The sequence below is a fragment of the Myxine glutinosa genome, chromosome 7, assembly GCF_964187855.1.
Source record: "Myxine glutinosa chromosome 7, kmMyxGlut1.1, whole genome shotgun sequence".
In the NCBI taxonomy this organism is placed as follows: Eukaryota; Metazoa; Chordata; class Myxini; order Myxiniformes; family Myxinidae; genus Myxine; species Myxine glutinosa.
This window is the reverse complement of record NC_136267.1, coordinates 114363301-114380910: the sequence shown is the minus strand read 5'-3', so window position 1 is coordinate 114380910 and position 17610 is coordinate 114363301. Positions and strand designations below refer to the sequence as shown.

At 43.5% G+C, this 17610-nt stretch overlaps 2 protein-coding genes across 17 annotated transcripts in view; one reads left to right on the top strand and one right to left on the bottom strand.

Moving 5' to 3' along the window:
• LOC137431541 (protein Aster-B) overlaps positions 1–2436 on the top strand; it is a 213068-nt gene extending 210632 nt beyond the window's left edge. For all 10 annotated transcript variants that reach the window (XM_078782163.1, XM_068122962.2, XM_068122963.2 and 7 more), the window contains 3 exons: positions 84–191; positions 900–1017; positions 1222–2436. In XM_078782163.1, the coding sequence (XP_078638289.1) occupies positions 84–191; positions 900–1017; positions 1222–1293 (298 nt within the window). In that variant the 3' untranslated portion in view covers positions 1294–2436. The remainder of the gene's footprint in view (positions 1–83; positions 192–899; positions 1018–1221) is intronic.
• A 7308-nt stretch (positions 2437–9744) lies between these two features.
• Positions 9745–17610, bottom strand: part of CHEK1 (checkpoint kinase 1) — a 48614-nt gene continuing 40748 nt past the window's right edge. For 3 of the 7 annotated variants that reach the window (XM_068122967.2, XM_078782169.1, XM_078782170.1), the window contains 7 exons: positions 16892–16987; positions 16669–16747; positions 13961–14141; positions 13707–13838; positions 10582–10683; positions 10376–10480; positions 10058–10197 (listed from right to left, as the gene is read on the bottom strand). In XM_068122967.2, coding sequence (XP_067979068.2) covers positions 10385–10480; positions 10582–10683; positions 13707–13838; positions 13961–14141; positions 16669–16747; positions 16892–16987 — 686 coding nt within the window. In that variant the 3' untranslated portion in view covers positions 10058–10197; positions 10376–10384. Of the gene's footprint in view, positions 10481–10581; positions 10684–13706; positions 13839–13960; positions 14142–16668; positions 16748–16891; positions 16988–17610 lie in introns of all 7 variants that reach the window. The other 4 variants (XM_078782167.1, XM_068122966.2, XM_078782168.1 and 1 more) reach the window with 3 other exon arrangements.

Genomic DNA, 17610 nt, shown 5'->3' with positions numbered 1-17610 from the left:
GCCTAAAACAGAACAAATTGGTGTTTCTCTTCCCACTGAGTTTCATAAACGCATCTTCCTCACCCCTTTAATTTCATTCACAGTCTTCTGACTCTGGTGTCACTCAATGCAGTACTTTTCTACAAGCTGTGGGCACTGGAGGCCTCGGCACAAACACTACAAACGTGGGACATGTTCCGGCTTGGAAAACAGTGAGAAAAGCATTCCTCCAAATGCATTCACTCACAAAACTCACCATATCATTTCCTGGTGATACATTGTTAAGTCTGTCTGGAGTTTGCTCCCACTCCATCCCTTTCCTCACATCAAATGGCAGCGCAGCTGACTCTGCCCGTGAGAAGCCGAATGCTTCAATTCTGTGTTTGCTTCCAAATCTTGTGTTCCCACCCCTCGATCTCTGTATCCACCTTTTCCTGTCGTGCACAACTGCTCCTGGACTCTGTGTCCTTTGCACCTGCGAAGGTGGAGAGCTTTCTGGCAACCATCGACCCTGATTTTGCAACTGTACCAGACAGCATCAGCTCACATGTCCTAAAAACCTGCTCTGCCGCTCTTGCACATCCTCTCTCTGTCCATGATCTTCACTACCGTCGTTAAACACCCTAACCCACCATGTTTCCAGTTTTTCATTCTTGAGAATTTACTTCTGTATCCATCACTGCATTCCCCCCTACGCCTCATCATTGCCCGCATCCCTTGTTTGTCCGTCTCCATTTATTTTCTCGCTCCGCCCTGCTGTTGGTGTTTCCCCTCTCTCTTTCTGCTGTACCTTTTGCGCTGTTGTATCCTGATCCATTGTGGTCTATCTCTGCCATGAGCCTTGACTTTGTATTTTTTTAAAAGAGCAAATACCTGCACCCATCAACTCAGATCCCACTTGCTACCATGTCTCACTGCAGACTACCACAGACCAATTCTGAATGGGCGCAGTTGGTCGAGCAACAGCAGCGGCTGCACGCATCACATCTGGCACGATGGCGGGACACACTGCGTACTACACTGTCACAGATTGATGAGGTACATGTAAGGCTCTCTTGCTCGTGAATCGGCTTACGGATGATCTTCCTGCCCTGGGTGAATGCATGATGGTTGTTACCAGTAAACAGAATACAGGAGATGAGCGAAGTTTAAGCATTACTTCGTCACCAACACCCTCACTTTGATTCAACCTTTGGTAACGAAGAGAGAAAGATAATGCAAAACGATTTGTTGTTTTGACAGATGCGAGAATCTCTCAGCAAACTACAGCAAGGAGTTCAAATTCTGGACTCTACCACAGAGAACATGAAGTGAAGAACCAGCAATGGTGGAAATGGAAATCTTTCCACAGCAAATGTGCAATGTTACCTCACTCCTTCAGTCCTCATTCTGTGAACGCTGATGTACTTCATTCATGATTTATCAGACCAATGAGTTTTAACTTTTATGTTTGTTTGTTTTAAGGAGGAGTGATTGTATGACTTCCTGGTGAAAGGAATTTAAATATATAAGTTAATTATACAAGCAGTGAGCCAAGAGTAAGCACTCCAATAACACCATTTCTTATTGGCTTAAGCAAGGGGTAAATGAAGTTTGACGAACACTGCTGCTCGACTCCTCTCAGCATGAGGGATTCTCCCATACTGCCCCGCGAGCCCTTTTCGAGGCCAGCTTACGAGAAAAGCAACATGGCCAGCTGAGGGAGCACACCATTGCACTTGATAAGTCAAAAGGGGTTTTGGCACCGTGTGCCCTTAGAGGGGGTTGTGACTTGCAACTAATGAAACTTTTTCTTTTTTTTAAACTTTAATTCAATTTTAGGATGAAGTACAGGGAAGGCTTGTCACTACATTCCATGTGGTGATTAATGAATGGCAGTGTAACCCTAACGACCGTATAGTACTCTGTCTGCTTTCCCGTGCTGTAATTTATTAGTGCTAAGTCGTCGCTGCAATGAAGATGCACTGGAATTGGAGATCATGTTGAACCAATGCCGTGCGCACAACATTGAAACCTCACTGTGTGAAATGGAACTGCACTTAGGCTGGAGTTTGTTTTTCTTTTTGATGGTTGTAAATGTTTGACTGTCCTTTCCTGGTAGGGTAGAATGCAGATGCACCATTTTACAGCTCCCGTCCTAATTACATTGGAATATAATACAGCCATGGAAGCAGCACCTGCCTCCCACCGGCTGTGCCGGTTCGAGGGTAAACCTGCTGGCGGGCAGGGTGAGGCTTTTTGGTCGACAATCTGCAGATTCCAAGCTCTGCCTGCATCTGAATGTTTTGTCCTTTGAAAGCCTTTCCTCTTGTCTTATAATCTTCAGTATGCTTGAGACGAAGTGAAAGTGACGACCTTTATTGCCTGCTTTTAATGCAGAGAATATCTCCCTGATGTAATGCAACCTGATGTGTAAATAATGAGAATTAAATTATCAAATAAAAATTACAATGTTTATTTCACTGCATTCTCTGATTTGTATCGGGAGAGGATTTTTTAATTGAAAAAGCAGGTTTGAAATGTCGAGAGAGAAGAGAAAAATAATGGGGAAATAGGACAGGAATGTATGCTTGGCTGCAAAGAGCAGAAAAAGTGGAATTTAAGGTCACAGGACGTTTTCAATTGGAACAGTGAACTGCAATCTGAGTTTTAAGGGAAAGACCCTCCCTCAATTGGGGACCCTCCCTCAACTCAAATCTGCTCTCTTCTCCAAGAGCACCAGCCTTTTATCCTCTCTTATCCAAGGAATCCTGTTGCTAACCCCTCCTGGAAATGTTAACCAACGCCCCTCCACACCTCCAAAAACCTGACACGAACCCCCGGATCTCAGGTGCTCGCCCTTGGAACTCCACTCATCACCCCCTAACCTTGGCCACCACCCCACGAGTCATGGCATTCACCGCCCAGAATCCTGCACCCCGCACCCGAGGAATCCTCGCAACCAGAACCAGATCCCCGACTCGTGTCACCCAAACCCCAGCCGTTGGCCCTCACCACCGCACCACAGAAATCCAGTCTCCCCAAACACTGGCTCTCACCCCCAGAACCCGAGGCGTTAACCCAAAAAACCTGGCCCTCACCTCCTGAATTCTGGCCCTTTGCCCCAACAAACACTTTGACCCATTAAACTGGAACTGTGGTCCTCCAAACCCCCTCATTGCCCCAGGAAGCTCGGCACCCTAGTCTTCACACCCCAGGAATAATTTCCCTGCCACATCAGGGCCTTTACCACAGAGTCTTATTAGCTTTTACCCCCTAAACCCTGGAATCAGCCCTCAGGAACATTGGACCTCTGAACCCTGTTCCAGGAAATCTCTCCCTGCAGCACCTGAACCCTCACCCCACAAACTCCCATCCAAACACCTCACCACATGTCGCTATAAACTCAGAGTGAGGGAGGAGCGGGAGGGGGAGGGTTGGGAGCAAGAGAGAGGGAGGGCAGGATAGAGGGGAATTTTTAAGAGTAAATTAATAAAAATATTACAATATTTTCCAAATTTTTTTTCCCCAATATTACAATATCTCTGAACTCGTAGTTCACTTGTCCCATTGCTTTACTTATTTATAATCCACCTATTATGTTAATTGTTCTTTTAATTCAATCTTTAATCTATTTTACCTTCCTAACTCTGGAGATTTCCCCCTGGAGAACCCAGCAGCGGGAGCCTTCGCAGCGATCCCACTGGTTAATTATTTTCGTTGCACTCATTGAAGTTACACTTTCGGCACATGAGGTTACACCTTAATCTTTTCCTCACTCAATATAATTCTCCAAGAAGAATAAAAAGTTAAGTTTAATGCTTTGGCAATTTCACATTTTCTTGTGTAAATATGGAGAAGGAGGCATCACAGCCTTGCTTGCTAAATACACTTAGTTATATGAATTGTTAATTTCTTGAAATTCTCAGATTTTACTCCAGATTGACACTTAATTAGTCCATATGCTGTGATACTGAAATCGACAGATTTTGATGACCAACAATACAAAAGGAGCTTGGTCTCAGCATGCTTCCATCAACAATTGTCCTGAAGGGGATTTATATGCTGTACATATGCTCACCATCAATTCTGATTGCCCTCTTTTATCAATCAGATGCCAAGCACTCAAATTTTTAGGGTGGCATAGTTCCGAACCCGAAGGATCGGTAACCGACACAATTTCGGTCTTCGAGGCCGGCCGATAGGCAAAGTGTGACCGGAAGGGACGAGGTTCTCCTGACCACGTGGCCCTCGACTTGGTGGGGTTTGTCCGCACAATGTGGGCGCTTTCAGGATGAACTTTAGCCGGGGAGCGTTTGGGCGCCCCGGTCTGATACTGCCGCCCACGCGCAGAACAACTTGTGAGTGCACGTGGGTCCCGGCGGTCCCACTGGCCTAGCGCTACCATGTTTAGACAGCGAACTCCGTCCCCGGGCACCGGCACCTACTCCCGGAAGTTTGAGAGAATAGCGGCGCCAGGCACGGTAGGACACCCGCGGAGCCCCGGCGGACCAGGAACGCGCGAGCCTACGCGTTAGCGTGCTACGGCGGAATCAACGGCTTCGGCCACGGTCGGGCCGATACTCGGCCCGGTCGCACCGATACTCGGCCCGGTCGCACCGGGAATGAACTGGTTCGACGCCCGCGCTGGAGAGGTCGCGAAGACTGAGATGTATTAACAAATTAATTAATTAATTTGAGACGTCCGATTTCTAGTGTTTGGAAATTTGGAAGAGCTTGACCCTAGCCTTTCCCTTGCGAGGGCAAGGAGGAACTTAACGCTTAAGCTTAGTTTGAAGTACACCCTGACCAGCGCTCACGGTGGGACGACAAGGCAACCAGAAGGGACGAGGTTCTCCTGACCATGTGGCCCTCGATCTGGGAAGCGAGAGGCGTTCCATTAGTGGAGGCGCCCCTCACGCCCAACTTTTGGGCGGCCCCGGCAGGCCGTTTGTTTTGACGTTCCGTGACAGGCCCAGCACCCCCACCTCCGGGGCCGACCGGGCGACCGGAATGAATCCCGGTGTCCCGATCCGAACCTTCAGAGCGGGCCGGGTGGGGAGTGCCTGGCACCCCGTACCTGCACTTTCCGTCCCTGCGGTCCCAAATACCGGAACCACCCGAATACCACTTTATTCGACAAAATGAGGTGCGGCCTACATCTAGGCAAGGCCGCGTGACGTCATCGCGCTTTCACCTTAAAAGACTTATTTGATATAAGTTAATATTTTGATATAAGCCTTAGAAAACTTTTGTGTTTGTGTCCTTCCTCCTCTTCCCCCTCTCTTTTGTGTCCTTCCCCCTCTCTCCCCATCTTGTCTGCCGCTCCCCTTGTTTTTTATGTTTTGTGTGTCGGTTTGTCTTTTTGTGTGATTAATGTTAGCTCTTTCACGAGCCTCGATCTTGTATACAAAAAAGAAAAGAAAAATAAAAAGCAATCTGCAAACAGTGTGATATACAGTACTTGAGTAAGGTGAGGATAGATGGGCGTTTCCATTTACGTTAAAACAAAAACTCTTCCTCCATCTTCTTCATTTATAAGTGAGATTCTGTCAATCCTGTTTCTCATATCGATTATTTGGGAAAATACCAGGGTCATAGAAAGGCCCCTTTATATGAGGTATGTGTCAAACTATAGAAAAGAAGGGACATTCAAAAAAATATCGTGTGCTTGATGGACTATTGTGTTCTTAGGAGGAACCAAGTAATGCTCCAGAAAAGTTCATATAAAGGGACCCTACATGTATAGGTTAAAATCTATTTACTTCATGCAGCTGTATGTATCAAATTGACACCCCTTTAAATGAACTTTTCTAGAGAATTACTTGGTCCCTTAACTTGCATATTACATGCACGACCTGATATGTCGTAAAACTATTCAGTCGCATGATCTCCACTCCATATACAGTCCCTGGCAGGCCAACAAGTTCATGCCACTTCACTTTATTTGCTATCTCTATGCCTGTTAGAGACTACTCCTCTCTACTGGGTGCTGCATCTGTGGGCTGACATGTTCATTGTTCCTCTTTTGTCTGAGGATTCTCCGTTTGTCATCCTGTGCCTTCTTATAATAGACTATTCATGTAAGAGTCAACAGATTAAACACAAAAACATGCACGCACACATAAAACATACAATAAAGGGAGCGGGAGACAAGAGGGGGAGAGAAAGGAAAGCATACAAGCTCACAACAATAAAGAATGGATGTCGGTAGATCTGTGGAAGGGGGAGGGCTGGGAAGGAGGGAGGGGTACATGGTATAAAGCAAATGGACACTACTAGGAATTTCAGGAAAGAAGTTGGAGATTTAAAGAGGTGGAGTTGATGTTTTCTACCCCTGGTAAAACACCCCAAGTTTTTGGTTGGGGGAAGATATTAAGAAGAGAGTGGTGTACAGCTGTTTTAAAGACCTGGAGGGAGAAGTGGGATTGAAGCGAGTGAGGGAGTTTGTTCCAGAGGCGGGAAAAAAGAGGAATGAAAGAGTGAAGGTGGGCAGAGGGTCTTGATTTTGGCAATTTCACCAGAAGAGGGTTGCTGGCAGATCGTGTGGGAATATATGGGGAACAGAGCACAGACAGAGCTGGGGAGCTAAGCCGGAGAGGAGTCGGTAGAAGACAAAGACCACCAACCTGCCTGCGGTGAGAGTGTGAAAGGCCCTCAGAATCAGCTTCATCGTGGGAGATTATAATGATTCTGAAAGGTTTGGTTTCAACACCTTGAAGCCGAGCTAGGTGTGAGGTAGGATCACCAGCCCAGAGAGGAGAGCAGTCTGTGGGTGAAAGCTTTGTATGTGGTGAGGAGCTCAGGTGTGCCAAGGAAGGACTTCGCACGACGGAGGATGCCCAGTCGGCGACTAGCTTTGGAGGCCAGCTTGGAAATGTGGTTTTCCCAGGAAAGATCATGGCAGATAGTGAGATCCAAAAGCTTGTGACAGAACTTCTTCGAGAGGATTGTTGAGAAAGCAGATGGGAGGGTTATCCAGATGGTCTTTTCGGAGAGACAAAGTGAGAGTGTGAGATTTGTTAGGATTGAAAGACATATTCCACTTGATTGACCAGTTTGTGATTTTGTCCAGGTCTGCAGAGTGAAGAGGCTGCAGTCTGCTGATCTGAGGGATGAGGCATGGAGTAGCAGAGAGTGGAGACATTAGCAAAGAGAGAGAGAGGATTTTCCAAAGTCAGAGAGAGCATTGATGAAGACCAGAAAAAGCACAGGACCCAGAACACTGCCCTGAGGAACTCCAGCCTGGACAAGAAGAGATGAGAGAATTCCATTCAGGGCCACACGTTGACTGCGATCGGAGTGGAAGTCCGCAAGCCGTGCGTGGAAGTTTCCCTGGATACCATGAGAGGAGAGTTTGGTGAGCAGGGTGGGGTGCCAGGCTGTATCGAAGGCAATATGTCAAGGGAGACAGCTCCGATTTCCTGATTGGTGTTGAGGGCCTCCATCCATTGTTGAGACAGCAGAAGCAGTATGTCCAGAGGAGAGTGACCTGGTCTGAATCCAGGTTGATGATCCGAGATCAAGCCATTGGAGAAGAGGAAGGATTTACTATCAGAAGCAATGATGGATTCCATGACCTTGCTGATTATTGGGAGCAGGCCGATTGGTCAGTAGTTGCAAGCCGTTTTTGCACCTTTTTGTGTAAGTTGACGTTGAGCAGATGGCAGATGACCTTGAGCAAAAGAAAGGGTGAAGAGAACATAGAGAAGGTTACATAGAGCAGAATCAGTCGAGGTTTGACAGAAATGTCCCCACCTTGTCAGGAGAGAAGGACACAGAGTCCTGGAGCAGCTCTGTTCGACTGGGTAAGGTGGATACAGAGAGCGATGGGTGCAGGACATAAAATTTGGAGGCAAAAACAGTTGAGGCATTCAGCTTTTTCACGTGCAGTGTCAGCTGTGTAGCCGTTTGAGGTAAGGGAGGGAATGGAGGGGAAACAAACACCAGAAACAGATTTGACCAGATGCCACCAGGATTTGGAGGAGGGAGACAGGTCTTGAGAGTTCAGTCTTGAGAGTAGAGAGATATTGTTTCCTGGCTCTCCTGAGGGTAAACACACACTTGTTCCGAGATTTGTGAAAGGAAATGAGATTACCTTCAGTTGGATTTGCCTTCCATGGGGCGAAGGCAAGTTGTTTAAGGCAACTGCCTCACCACAAGATTCAGTGCACCATGGATGGGAGGAAGGGTATGAGGTCATTGCAGAATTTGCATGTGAGAAACCATTTCAGCCTGAATTTAATGGCAAATCAATGGGTAGATTATAAATGGTAGTTATCTTAAAAAGAGACTGGCTGATTTAACAATTCTGAACGTGGGAGGGGAGGAGAGCCTGGTGTTCAAGCCCTTGTCATGCCATTGACAAACACCAGGTGGATTGACTCAACCTGCCATCCTTCTGAGGTCAGCAAAATGAGTACCAGATGACTGGTTATAGAGAACCATTGAATCAGCAGCAGCCATGCCCCCAGAAAACAATGCAACCAGCAGCCGTAGGTTGAACACGAAACACCACTACCGGGAAGGCTGGCAGATTTTCTTATATCGTCTTGATATACCAGGAGTTTCTACGACTCGGCCAACCTTTTTAGGACTTTCCAGTACTGGCAAATGCTTTTTCATTTTTCCAGGAATTTCAGTTTCAAGGAGTGTGCGAACCCAGAGTCATGCTCAGTGAAGATGTATGGTAACACCCTTTTGGGGGAGGGAAGCTGAAGTCATCAACCTATTTGTGTTGAGAGAAAAACTAGCCCTTTACTTCACCCTTCTGCCAAGGTCAATTGGCAAATCTCCAGATTCTTTTGATAAATCATTTTGCTGCTTTTGATAGACGCCATCACTTAACAACAAACATACTACAGCATTATTACCTCATCAGGGATTCCCAGTAGCAGCAACCCCAGCACGGATTGGTTTTGAGTTGGAATGGATAGGATGGGAGGCCATGAGAACAATACAAATCCTGTTGTATTACATAGAGTATAGAGAACAGTATAGAGACCATAACAATGCCTGTAATATGGTTGTGTTGAAGCTCCACCGACAAGAGTTCCATGATGTCATGCAGTAGGTCGACTTTGGAGGGGTTTAAACAGAATAAACACAAGTTGGAAGTAAATTCTGATGTAAGCAGTATTGTAAGACAAATAATCATGCCGAAAAGGTTTCATGACGTGCAAAGTGGTGAGAGAAAAAGAGGGACATGACAAGGACAGACACGAGCTTAGTTTAGCTCTCATGCGAGCCTCGACCAAGTAAAGAAAAAATAAAAAGGTTCAGACATCATCCTTTTTTGAATCGATTAAAAAGTTACACTATGGAGGAGATTTCCATGCTTATTGTCTGATGGGTTCAACAATCTTTCTGTGGCTTCATTTGTTGCACCGAGTTCACCAAAAGAGATCAACCCGACGCTGGTCTCATCGTTCGACAATAAAGCACCTTTTGACAATCTTTAAAACAAATGTACACAAGTCAAATATGCTCTCCTTGCTCATCTTTATTTACAAAGCTGTCAATTACATTGAACTGCTGTTTCAACAACAGTTGACAAACAGTTCCAAAATATATCACAGCATACATTATTGAGAGGAAGAGAATAAAATACTATATTTAACATATATATATATATATAGAAATAGGATTTTATTTAACCTCTTTTTATTCCTTTTACCGTTTCAAATTTAATCTCAAAGACGATTTGTCTCGAGGATCCAATGGTTTTTTTTTTTTTCGAAAAAGAAAAACCTTGCATTTCTGTATCCTTTTTTTTAAACACATCAAGACGTTTTGAAATTTGTTTATTTAAAGGTAGACATTTGGAATTGTGATGGTGAAATTTTTTTTTAATCATTTCGTGAAACTAAAGCTTCAACATACATACATACATACATACATATATATATATATATATATAAACTGAAATGTTTAATGAGCATATAAAGAGTCAATAAACATTGGTTGTGTTGAGGATCACACAAAAAGTGTAGATTGTTGACATTCAAGTTGTTGAAAAATATACCCAAAACATTTGAACAGAAAGCAAGTAAACCAAACAGCATCATTTAAAACATGTGCACACAAACGATTTGCACCTCACTTGTTATCCTCAAGCATGTTTGACAAGAAAAAAACAATTTCTGCATCTGCTATGCAATGCCGTGTCATGTCCCAATCAACATGGTTAAAAGCCGTATGATACTCGACCACCATCGAAGATTTCCAGTACATTCAAAGCTGCACCGATGAGTGAGGCAAAAGAAGATTCAATCTAACTTCTCATTGACCTTGCATTTCGCAAGTAAATCTTCAACATACGTTTAAACAATGACATTGACAAAACACGACAAATAAACACTTTCTGCTTCTCTATTCCCAACATCAACAATTATGTTGTGCCATTTACCTTCCTTACCACATAGCCTCAAGGCAGGCCCGGTGTTGCCACAACCTTGCTGATAATGTCACAGAGATCGTTTTTGATCTTGAGGAAGCACCGTTTGAACTCCAGTCCATCGCCCTGGCAAAGAATATTTAAGAAATTAAAACACAAATCTCGCTCAGGTTCACAAGTTTATCATCACAAAGACATGACCGTGATACGATGAGAATTAGGCTTACTCGGGACAGGCGGAAGTCGAGTAGAACCTTTGCGTCCATGCACAACAAGGTAACCTTGAAGATTAGTTTGTTCCCTCTTCTGTCTAGAGTGGATACAGTGACCTGCATGGGCAGAATCGGATTAGGTGACATAATCGTCATACTATAATGTAGCTATGGTGTATACATGTTGTATGTAGCTGAAGTTCCAGGCATTGTATTTGTCATAAATTAAAATTAGTACATCACCTTTTTGGGAAAACTTAAGCTAGAATTTAATTGTAAAGATATATGTGCACATAGAATAACTTAATTTGGACCAATTAAATAAATAATGCAAATATCACAGAACTTGGTTATACGAGCTGAAAGACAATATCTATGGTATTTACGGGGACTTCCTGTCTAATTTTCTCTGACGATCATTGTGGAGAAAGGAATAATTACATCGGTCGACAAAATAGTCAGGTTCACTATGTTAACAAATATAATTTCTTTCAAAATTTTGGTAGATGAGCAAAACTATACATTTTTGGAATATTCAGAGCATGAGGAATCCAAAAATTAATGTTTACATTTGCGTAGACACCTTTGTGAAAATGAGACTCAGGACAGTGATGAAGATAGTCAGGTCCACTATGTTAACAAATATAATTTCTTTCAAAATTTTGGGATTAGCAAACCTGTACATTTTTGGAATCTTCAGAGCATGGAGAATCTGAAAATCAATGTTGGCATTTGCACAGACACCTGCATGGCCGCCATTTTGGATTTTGAAAATGGCCGCCATAAAATACATATTTTGCGCGATCTCGGCTTCTAGTCAACCTAGAGACTTAATTAAATATGCTAATCCTATGTTTTCTGGGTCAAGGAATCCAATAAAGGCCTCAAAATAGTGCTCAGGATTATAGAAAAGCAACAAACAAAGGTAATTGAAAACCATTGTCTTTATATTTGTGATATAACTGTATTACATAATACATGATATTGCAAGTCCTTTGAAGTTATAGGAAGTTATAGGTAGTATCAGATTGAACTATAAGTCCTATACACAGGATCTACGAGGTCTATACCGTTCAGGAATATGCTTTTACAGATCTTCATCACTGTCCTGAGTGTCATTTTCGCAAAGGTGTCGACGCAAATGTAAACATTAATTTTTGGATTCCTCATGCTCTGAATATTCCAAAAATGTATAGTTTTGCTAATCTACCAAAATTTTGAACGAAAAAACATAGTGAACCTGACTAAAAATCGAATTTTTTTCTCTCATCAAAGATGTAAACACATTTTTCTAGACCAGAACGAGCTTGCCGATTCCAAATCTGTTTTTACATTTCGTGATGGAGCCAATCAAATTTGAAAGGCTTGCCTTATACCGTTACAAATATCAAAATTGCCTTATAAAGCAATAAACTTTCAAAAATCATGGAAACTTATACGTGCTAGAGGAAAACCAAAAACAGATTTAGAACTAGAACGGCACTTGTTACAGCGCATACCTCTGCCAGGCTAAGCTGACCAGTTTATGTTTTGAACCCCACTGATAGGCTGGATCTAGATTCAGACCTGAACCAAAATCTAATCGGCTTGTTCTTGTCGTCCAACAAACTCGTCCCCCAAGTTTAGTCACAAGTCGTCCACAACTTTTTAAAATATCATGTTATCTATCGCTTTCACCCGATCTCTCAATGGTGAAAAATCACTGAAAAAAAAAATAATTCTCGTATCTGAATCCATATTCAGATCTTGACCAAAATCGAATGGATTAGTCCTCGTCACACACCCAACCGGTCCACCAAGTGGAAGAAGTCACGTGGTAAGTTTTGCTTTATCGGGGGGGGGAGGTCTTTGGGAGGAGGAGGAAGTTGGCGCCCACCTAGGTTCGGCAGGTACACAGGTAAAATGGGAAAATAAATAAATAAAAAACAGCCCTGCACAAGATGGAAAGTAGTTTGTGCGGTCGTTGAGAAAAATTCCCAAACTCATTTTTTCGCATTCTATTGAAATGCAAAGTTTGATGCAAAAACCCACAATCAAATGGTGTTCTGCTGTTCAACTTGGTGGCGTTGTACTATATCTAAGGATCAATCAAGTTAGTGGCATTGTACTGTGGCTTCTGATAAATCAAGTTCATGGTGCGTCTACTCATCAAATGAGGTCAATTCTACTGATAAAGCAGTGACAAAATCATGTTAAATATAATCTTTAAGCCAGGATGTGCAGTGTGAAGGTTAACACACCTTCACGGTCACCCACTCACTCCAAACATCCAACTCCCCATTGCCCCAAAGCATACCTCCGCCAGGCTGAACAGTTTATGTTTTGTATCCCAATGATAGGCCGGATCTGGGTTCAGACCTGAACCAAAATCTAATCGGCTTGTTCTTGTCACCTAACAAACTTGTCCACCAAATTTCGTCCAAATCTGTCCATAACCTTTTGAGATATCTTGCTATGTATCGGTTTTAGCCCTATCACTCAATGATGAAGAATCACTTATCAATTGAAAAATTCTCATATCCGAATCCATATTCAGATCTTCACAAAAATCGAATTGATTAGTCCTCGTCACACACCCAACATCTTCACCAAGTTTCGTCCAAATCCGTCCATAACTTTGAGATATCCTGCTATATGTCGGTTTTCGCCCCATCTCCCAATGGGGAAGAATCACTTAAAATTCTACTAGCCAGATCCAAATCCGGATCTTCACCAAAATCTAATCATTTCGTCCTTGTCACACACCCAACCTCTCCACCAAATTTCGTCTGAATCCGTCCACAACTTTTTGAGATATCTTGTTCACAGACAGACAGACAGACAGACAGACAGACAGACAAACAAAAAAAAAACCAGACAGACAGGGGTGAAAACATAACCTCAATCCACCTTTGGTGGCGGAGGTAACGAGCCTATCGTTTTAGGACATTTTCAGGCGACATGATAAAGGTTATGGCCGAATAAATAAATAAGCCACACAGATGAATTTCTGGGCTCCAGTAAGTGTTGTGGTGCTGGGCTCCGGGCCCCATCAGTTTCGCATCTTTTTAAACAAAACATACGCACTTTTATTTTTTTTACAAGTGAATGGGTAATGTGGTATTTGGAAGAGGGAAATTGGGGATGTGAAACAACGGAACCTGGTTTTGGCACGCAGGACGTATGGTCATGCACATCTCTTCGCAGGACAATCGCAGACGTTGTAATGCACAATCAGGGTCGGTTGTAACCCAGAATCGAGTCATGCGTTTAACCATTCTCAGCCATGGACTCTGCAGGTAAAGAGACTGATGTTAACGAGTGAAAAATAACAGCCGAAAACCAAGACAAAATATCAACCCAAAACAAACAAACCCACAAAATAAGAACAGGCAGTGCAGGGGAATCTCTGTACCTGCGAAGATCCCTGAGTGTGTTGCAGCTGGCTGCCTAACAGCATGTGATCAGGCTGCAGCGGTTGTGAAAAGCTGTATCCACGGAGCAGAGCATCAAGCGCCACGACGGACATCTCCGTGCTGCTGTTTGGCGAGAGGCGGGGCTCGGGTTGTGAGCTTGCCCAGCGAGACGCATCGTCACTGCACACGCAACGTTAAGATAAAGATGCATGACACATCATAAAGGAGAACATGCAGGATGTTAAAAAAAAAAAAAGCCAATGTGAAATGAGGGGAAAATGAAAGCATAGTCGACGAGTGGTTATGTAGGTGGTAAATAATATGTCACTTGCAAATAAAACCATCGGTATAACAGCATATGGCTTCGCTAGTAGACCAAAAAATTGGAGTTAGGAAAGGAAGTGTAATGTTCCCAAAATAAATAATGGAAAATGAGTTCCAGCTTAACAAAGGTACGCATAACATAATACAGAACAACATGCATTTTAAAGGCCATTTTCCCTGCTGTAGTGGGGGATAGCTTTGCGGTCCCCATGACAATCTTCTCCATTTTGCCCTATTTTCTGCATCTCTCCTTGTTAACCCCCTTGCCCGCATTTCTTCTTCCACCATCTTTAGCCAAGTCTTTCTCGGTCTTCCCCGTCCTCTACTTCCTTCTACATTCATTTCCATCACTCTTCTCAACCAGTCAATCATCCTTCCTCAACACATGACCAAACCATCTCAACCTGTTCCTCTTCACAGCATCGATCACAGGCTCTATTCCCATCATCTTTCGCAAATCATCATTTGTCTTCCTCTCAACAATACTCTGCACATCCGTCGAACCATTCGCATTTCCACCCTTTCCAACCTTCGTTGCTGCTCTACGTTCATTACCCGTGTCTCGCTCCCATAAATCATAACACTTCTCACACATGCAGCATACACCTTTCCCTTCAGCTTCAACGACACTCCCCTCATCATCAACACGCCACTCAGTTCCCGAAACTTCTTCCATGCACATCTCACTCTAGCAACCGTTGCCGAGTCTGATCCACCTTCTCCATTCAGCATGTCTCCGAGGTAGCATGCTGATATGGAACGCATAATTTCCATTTGATATGGAACGCATAACGAAGGGGTATAAAGATACTGTCACGGAATTCCTTCGTTAATCAGGGGATTCCTGTATATATAAATGGGAAAGCAGAGTTGAAAGAGGGAGGGGAATGGGAGAAGAAGAGGCAGTCATTAGTTGTTGTGGCATGTACAATGCCGCGCCAGAATGCTGCGTTTATCACTTGTGCTTTAACCGTTGGGGTTCACCTGCCTAGAGGGTATCAATCAATTAAATAATCTTCGAGTTTTCTGACACTGTTACATCCCATAAACGACTCAAGATCATGATTTTCCTTACCGAAACAAGGTAGAAAAAACGGTTTCTAATAAATAAAACGAGAACAGCACTCTTCGACAACACAATGTCGACGGTCCCGGCGTCCACCCACATTATTAAATCATTATATACATATTTGTCCCAAGTCTGATTGAAATCCTTTCAGCCGTTCTTACGTTATCACAGTAACGAAAACCTATTACAAACTCTGGCATTTGACCTCTCGATTCCAAAACCTAATCAGTTCATCTTTGCATCATCATATATACTTATACCATGAATATGAATGAATGAATGATCGTTTTAAGGCAATTTTTCCCCGCTAGAGCAGGGGTTAGCCTTGTGGGCCCCATGACAATCATGGTTCCCTGTTTGAGGCAATGTTTTTATGGCCGGATGCCCTTCCTGACGCCAACCCTTGGTCACGCTCTTACAATGCGCAGGGATACGGTGTGCCTATTCTGAATCGGGGTACACACCGTGATCATTCATCCCAGCAAGCTGGTACTCAATTTGCCGACCTTGGAAGGATGACAGGCTGAGTCAACCCCCCTGGCGTTAATTCAGCGATCGACCGGGATTCGAACCCAGGATCCTAGGATCCCAAGACGGCACCCTAACCGCTAAGCCAACGCCAGGCTCAACGCTATATACTTATACCATGTTTGGTCAAAATCCCATCACTGGTTCACAAGTTAGCACAGCAACAAATTTTTTACCTAACAGGACCTCTGACCTTTGAACTTTGACCTCGTGACTCCATAATCAAATCCGTTTATCTTTACATCATTATACAAACTTGTATCGAGTTTGACTTAGTTCCTTTCAGCCGTTCTTCAGTTATCGCGGTAACGAAAACCAATCACAGACAGGCAGCCGGATAGATTAACCGAAAACATAATGCCTCTGACGATGAAATAAAGATAAAGAGAGCAAGAATAAAATTAACTGATTTTGATATGGAATAAAGTTTCCCCCTTTTACAAGCTTTACCCATTCTTCAGGTTTTGTGACTTTACCACATTCCACAAATCACTTTAAATACACTTCCTCAAACACCATGGTTATGTTTTCCTCCTCCAAATGTTTCTCTTTCACTCATTGGCGTCAGGAAGGGCATCCAGCCATAAAAACATTGCCTCAAACAGGGAACCATGATTGTCATGGGGCCCACAAGGCTAACCCCTGCTCTAGCGGGGAAAAATGGCCTTAAAACGATCATTCATTCATTCATTCACTCATTCCTTTACATAAACTTCACTCGGTTGAAAGAAAAATACTAAAATATGAAAAAGTATTTTGGAAACAACTGGAATAGTGTTGAGGGACCTGTTCAAGCTGTTAGAAGCAGAGCGATGTCGTTTGAAGGTAGAGCAGATGGGAGAGACCTGTCTGCTTGACCTGGAGCCTATATGGACATCAGACAAGGAAAACAGAGGTATCGTCATGGTCAGTGTTTGTCTCGTATACCTTCAACATGATAATAAGAGTAGTGTTTGTGAAGGTAGAGTTGAATGACAATGCGCAAAACAAACAAATTCCAGATGCACACCTATTTGTCCAACCTTGGTGAGCCACAGGTCTTTCTTTATGATGCTTTTTGTCGCTCGGTTTTCTGGGTTAACCTCCAGGATCTTTGTAAGTAAAGCTAAGATGGGGAAGTGGGGAATATTGTTTTGGGAGGAGGAAAAAATATTCATGTGCAAAATGTAAACCAGGCTATTATCATTGGTCAGTAATTCCAGCGAAACTCTCCAACAATTACATAAGAAAAAGAAAGCACTTCTGGGATCTCAGTGAAGCCAAAAAAAAAAGTCACCAAAAGGGAGAGATCTTGACAGGATCCTTCCATAAGGAAATGCAGATGCGACTCGGATATGATGCCTTACCAAAGTTTTCTCGACGCTAAGTGAACATATCAATATATTTCTCACTTTTCCCTGTTCGGTTATACAGACACTTTTTACCTTTATCATGGAAGGCACTGACAGAATCACACTCCGTGAATGTGTGGAGACCTATAATGGCACGGCTAAGCTTACAACTGATGTGACTGAAGATGTGGTTTAGGTTCATGATTGTAGTCAGGTTTTTGCTTCCAGTGTGGGGGTAGACATGGCAGGGAGGTTCTCGAAGACGGACAATAAAATGATTGTCACGTCGGTGCCAGGACTTCGCACCATGACATCACCGTAATGGCTTGTGGTATATGTTTGGTGTGTAGTACGAATCCGCTTCCACATGATCAGCGTGTAATTGTGGTCGTGGTTT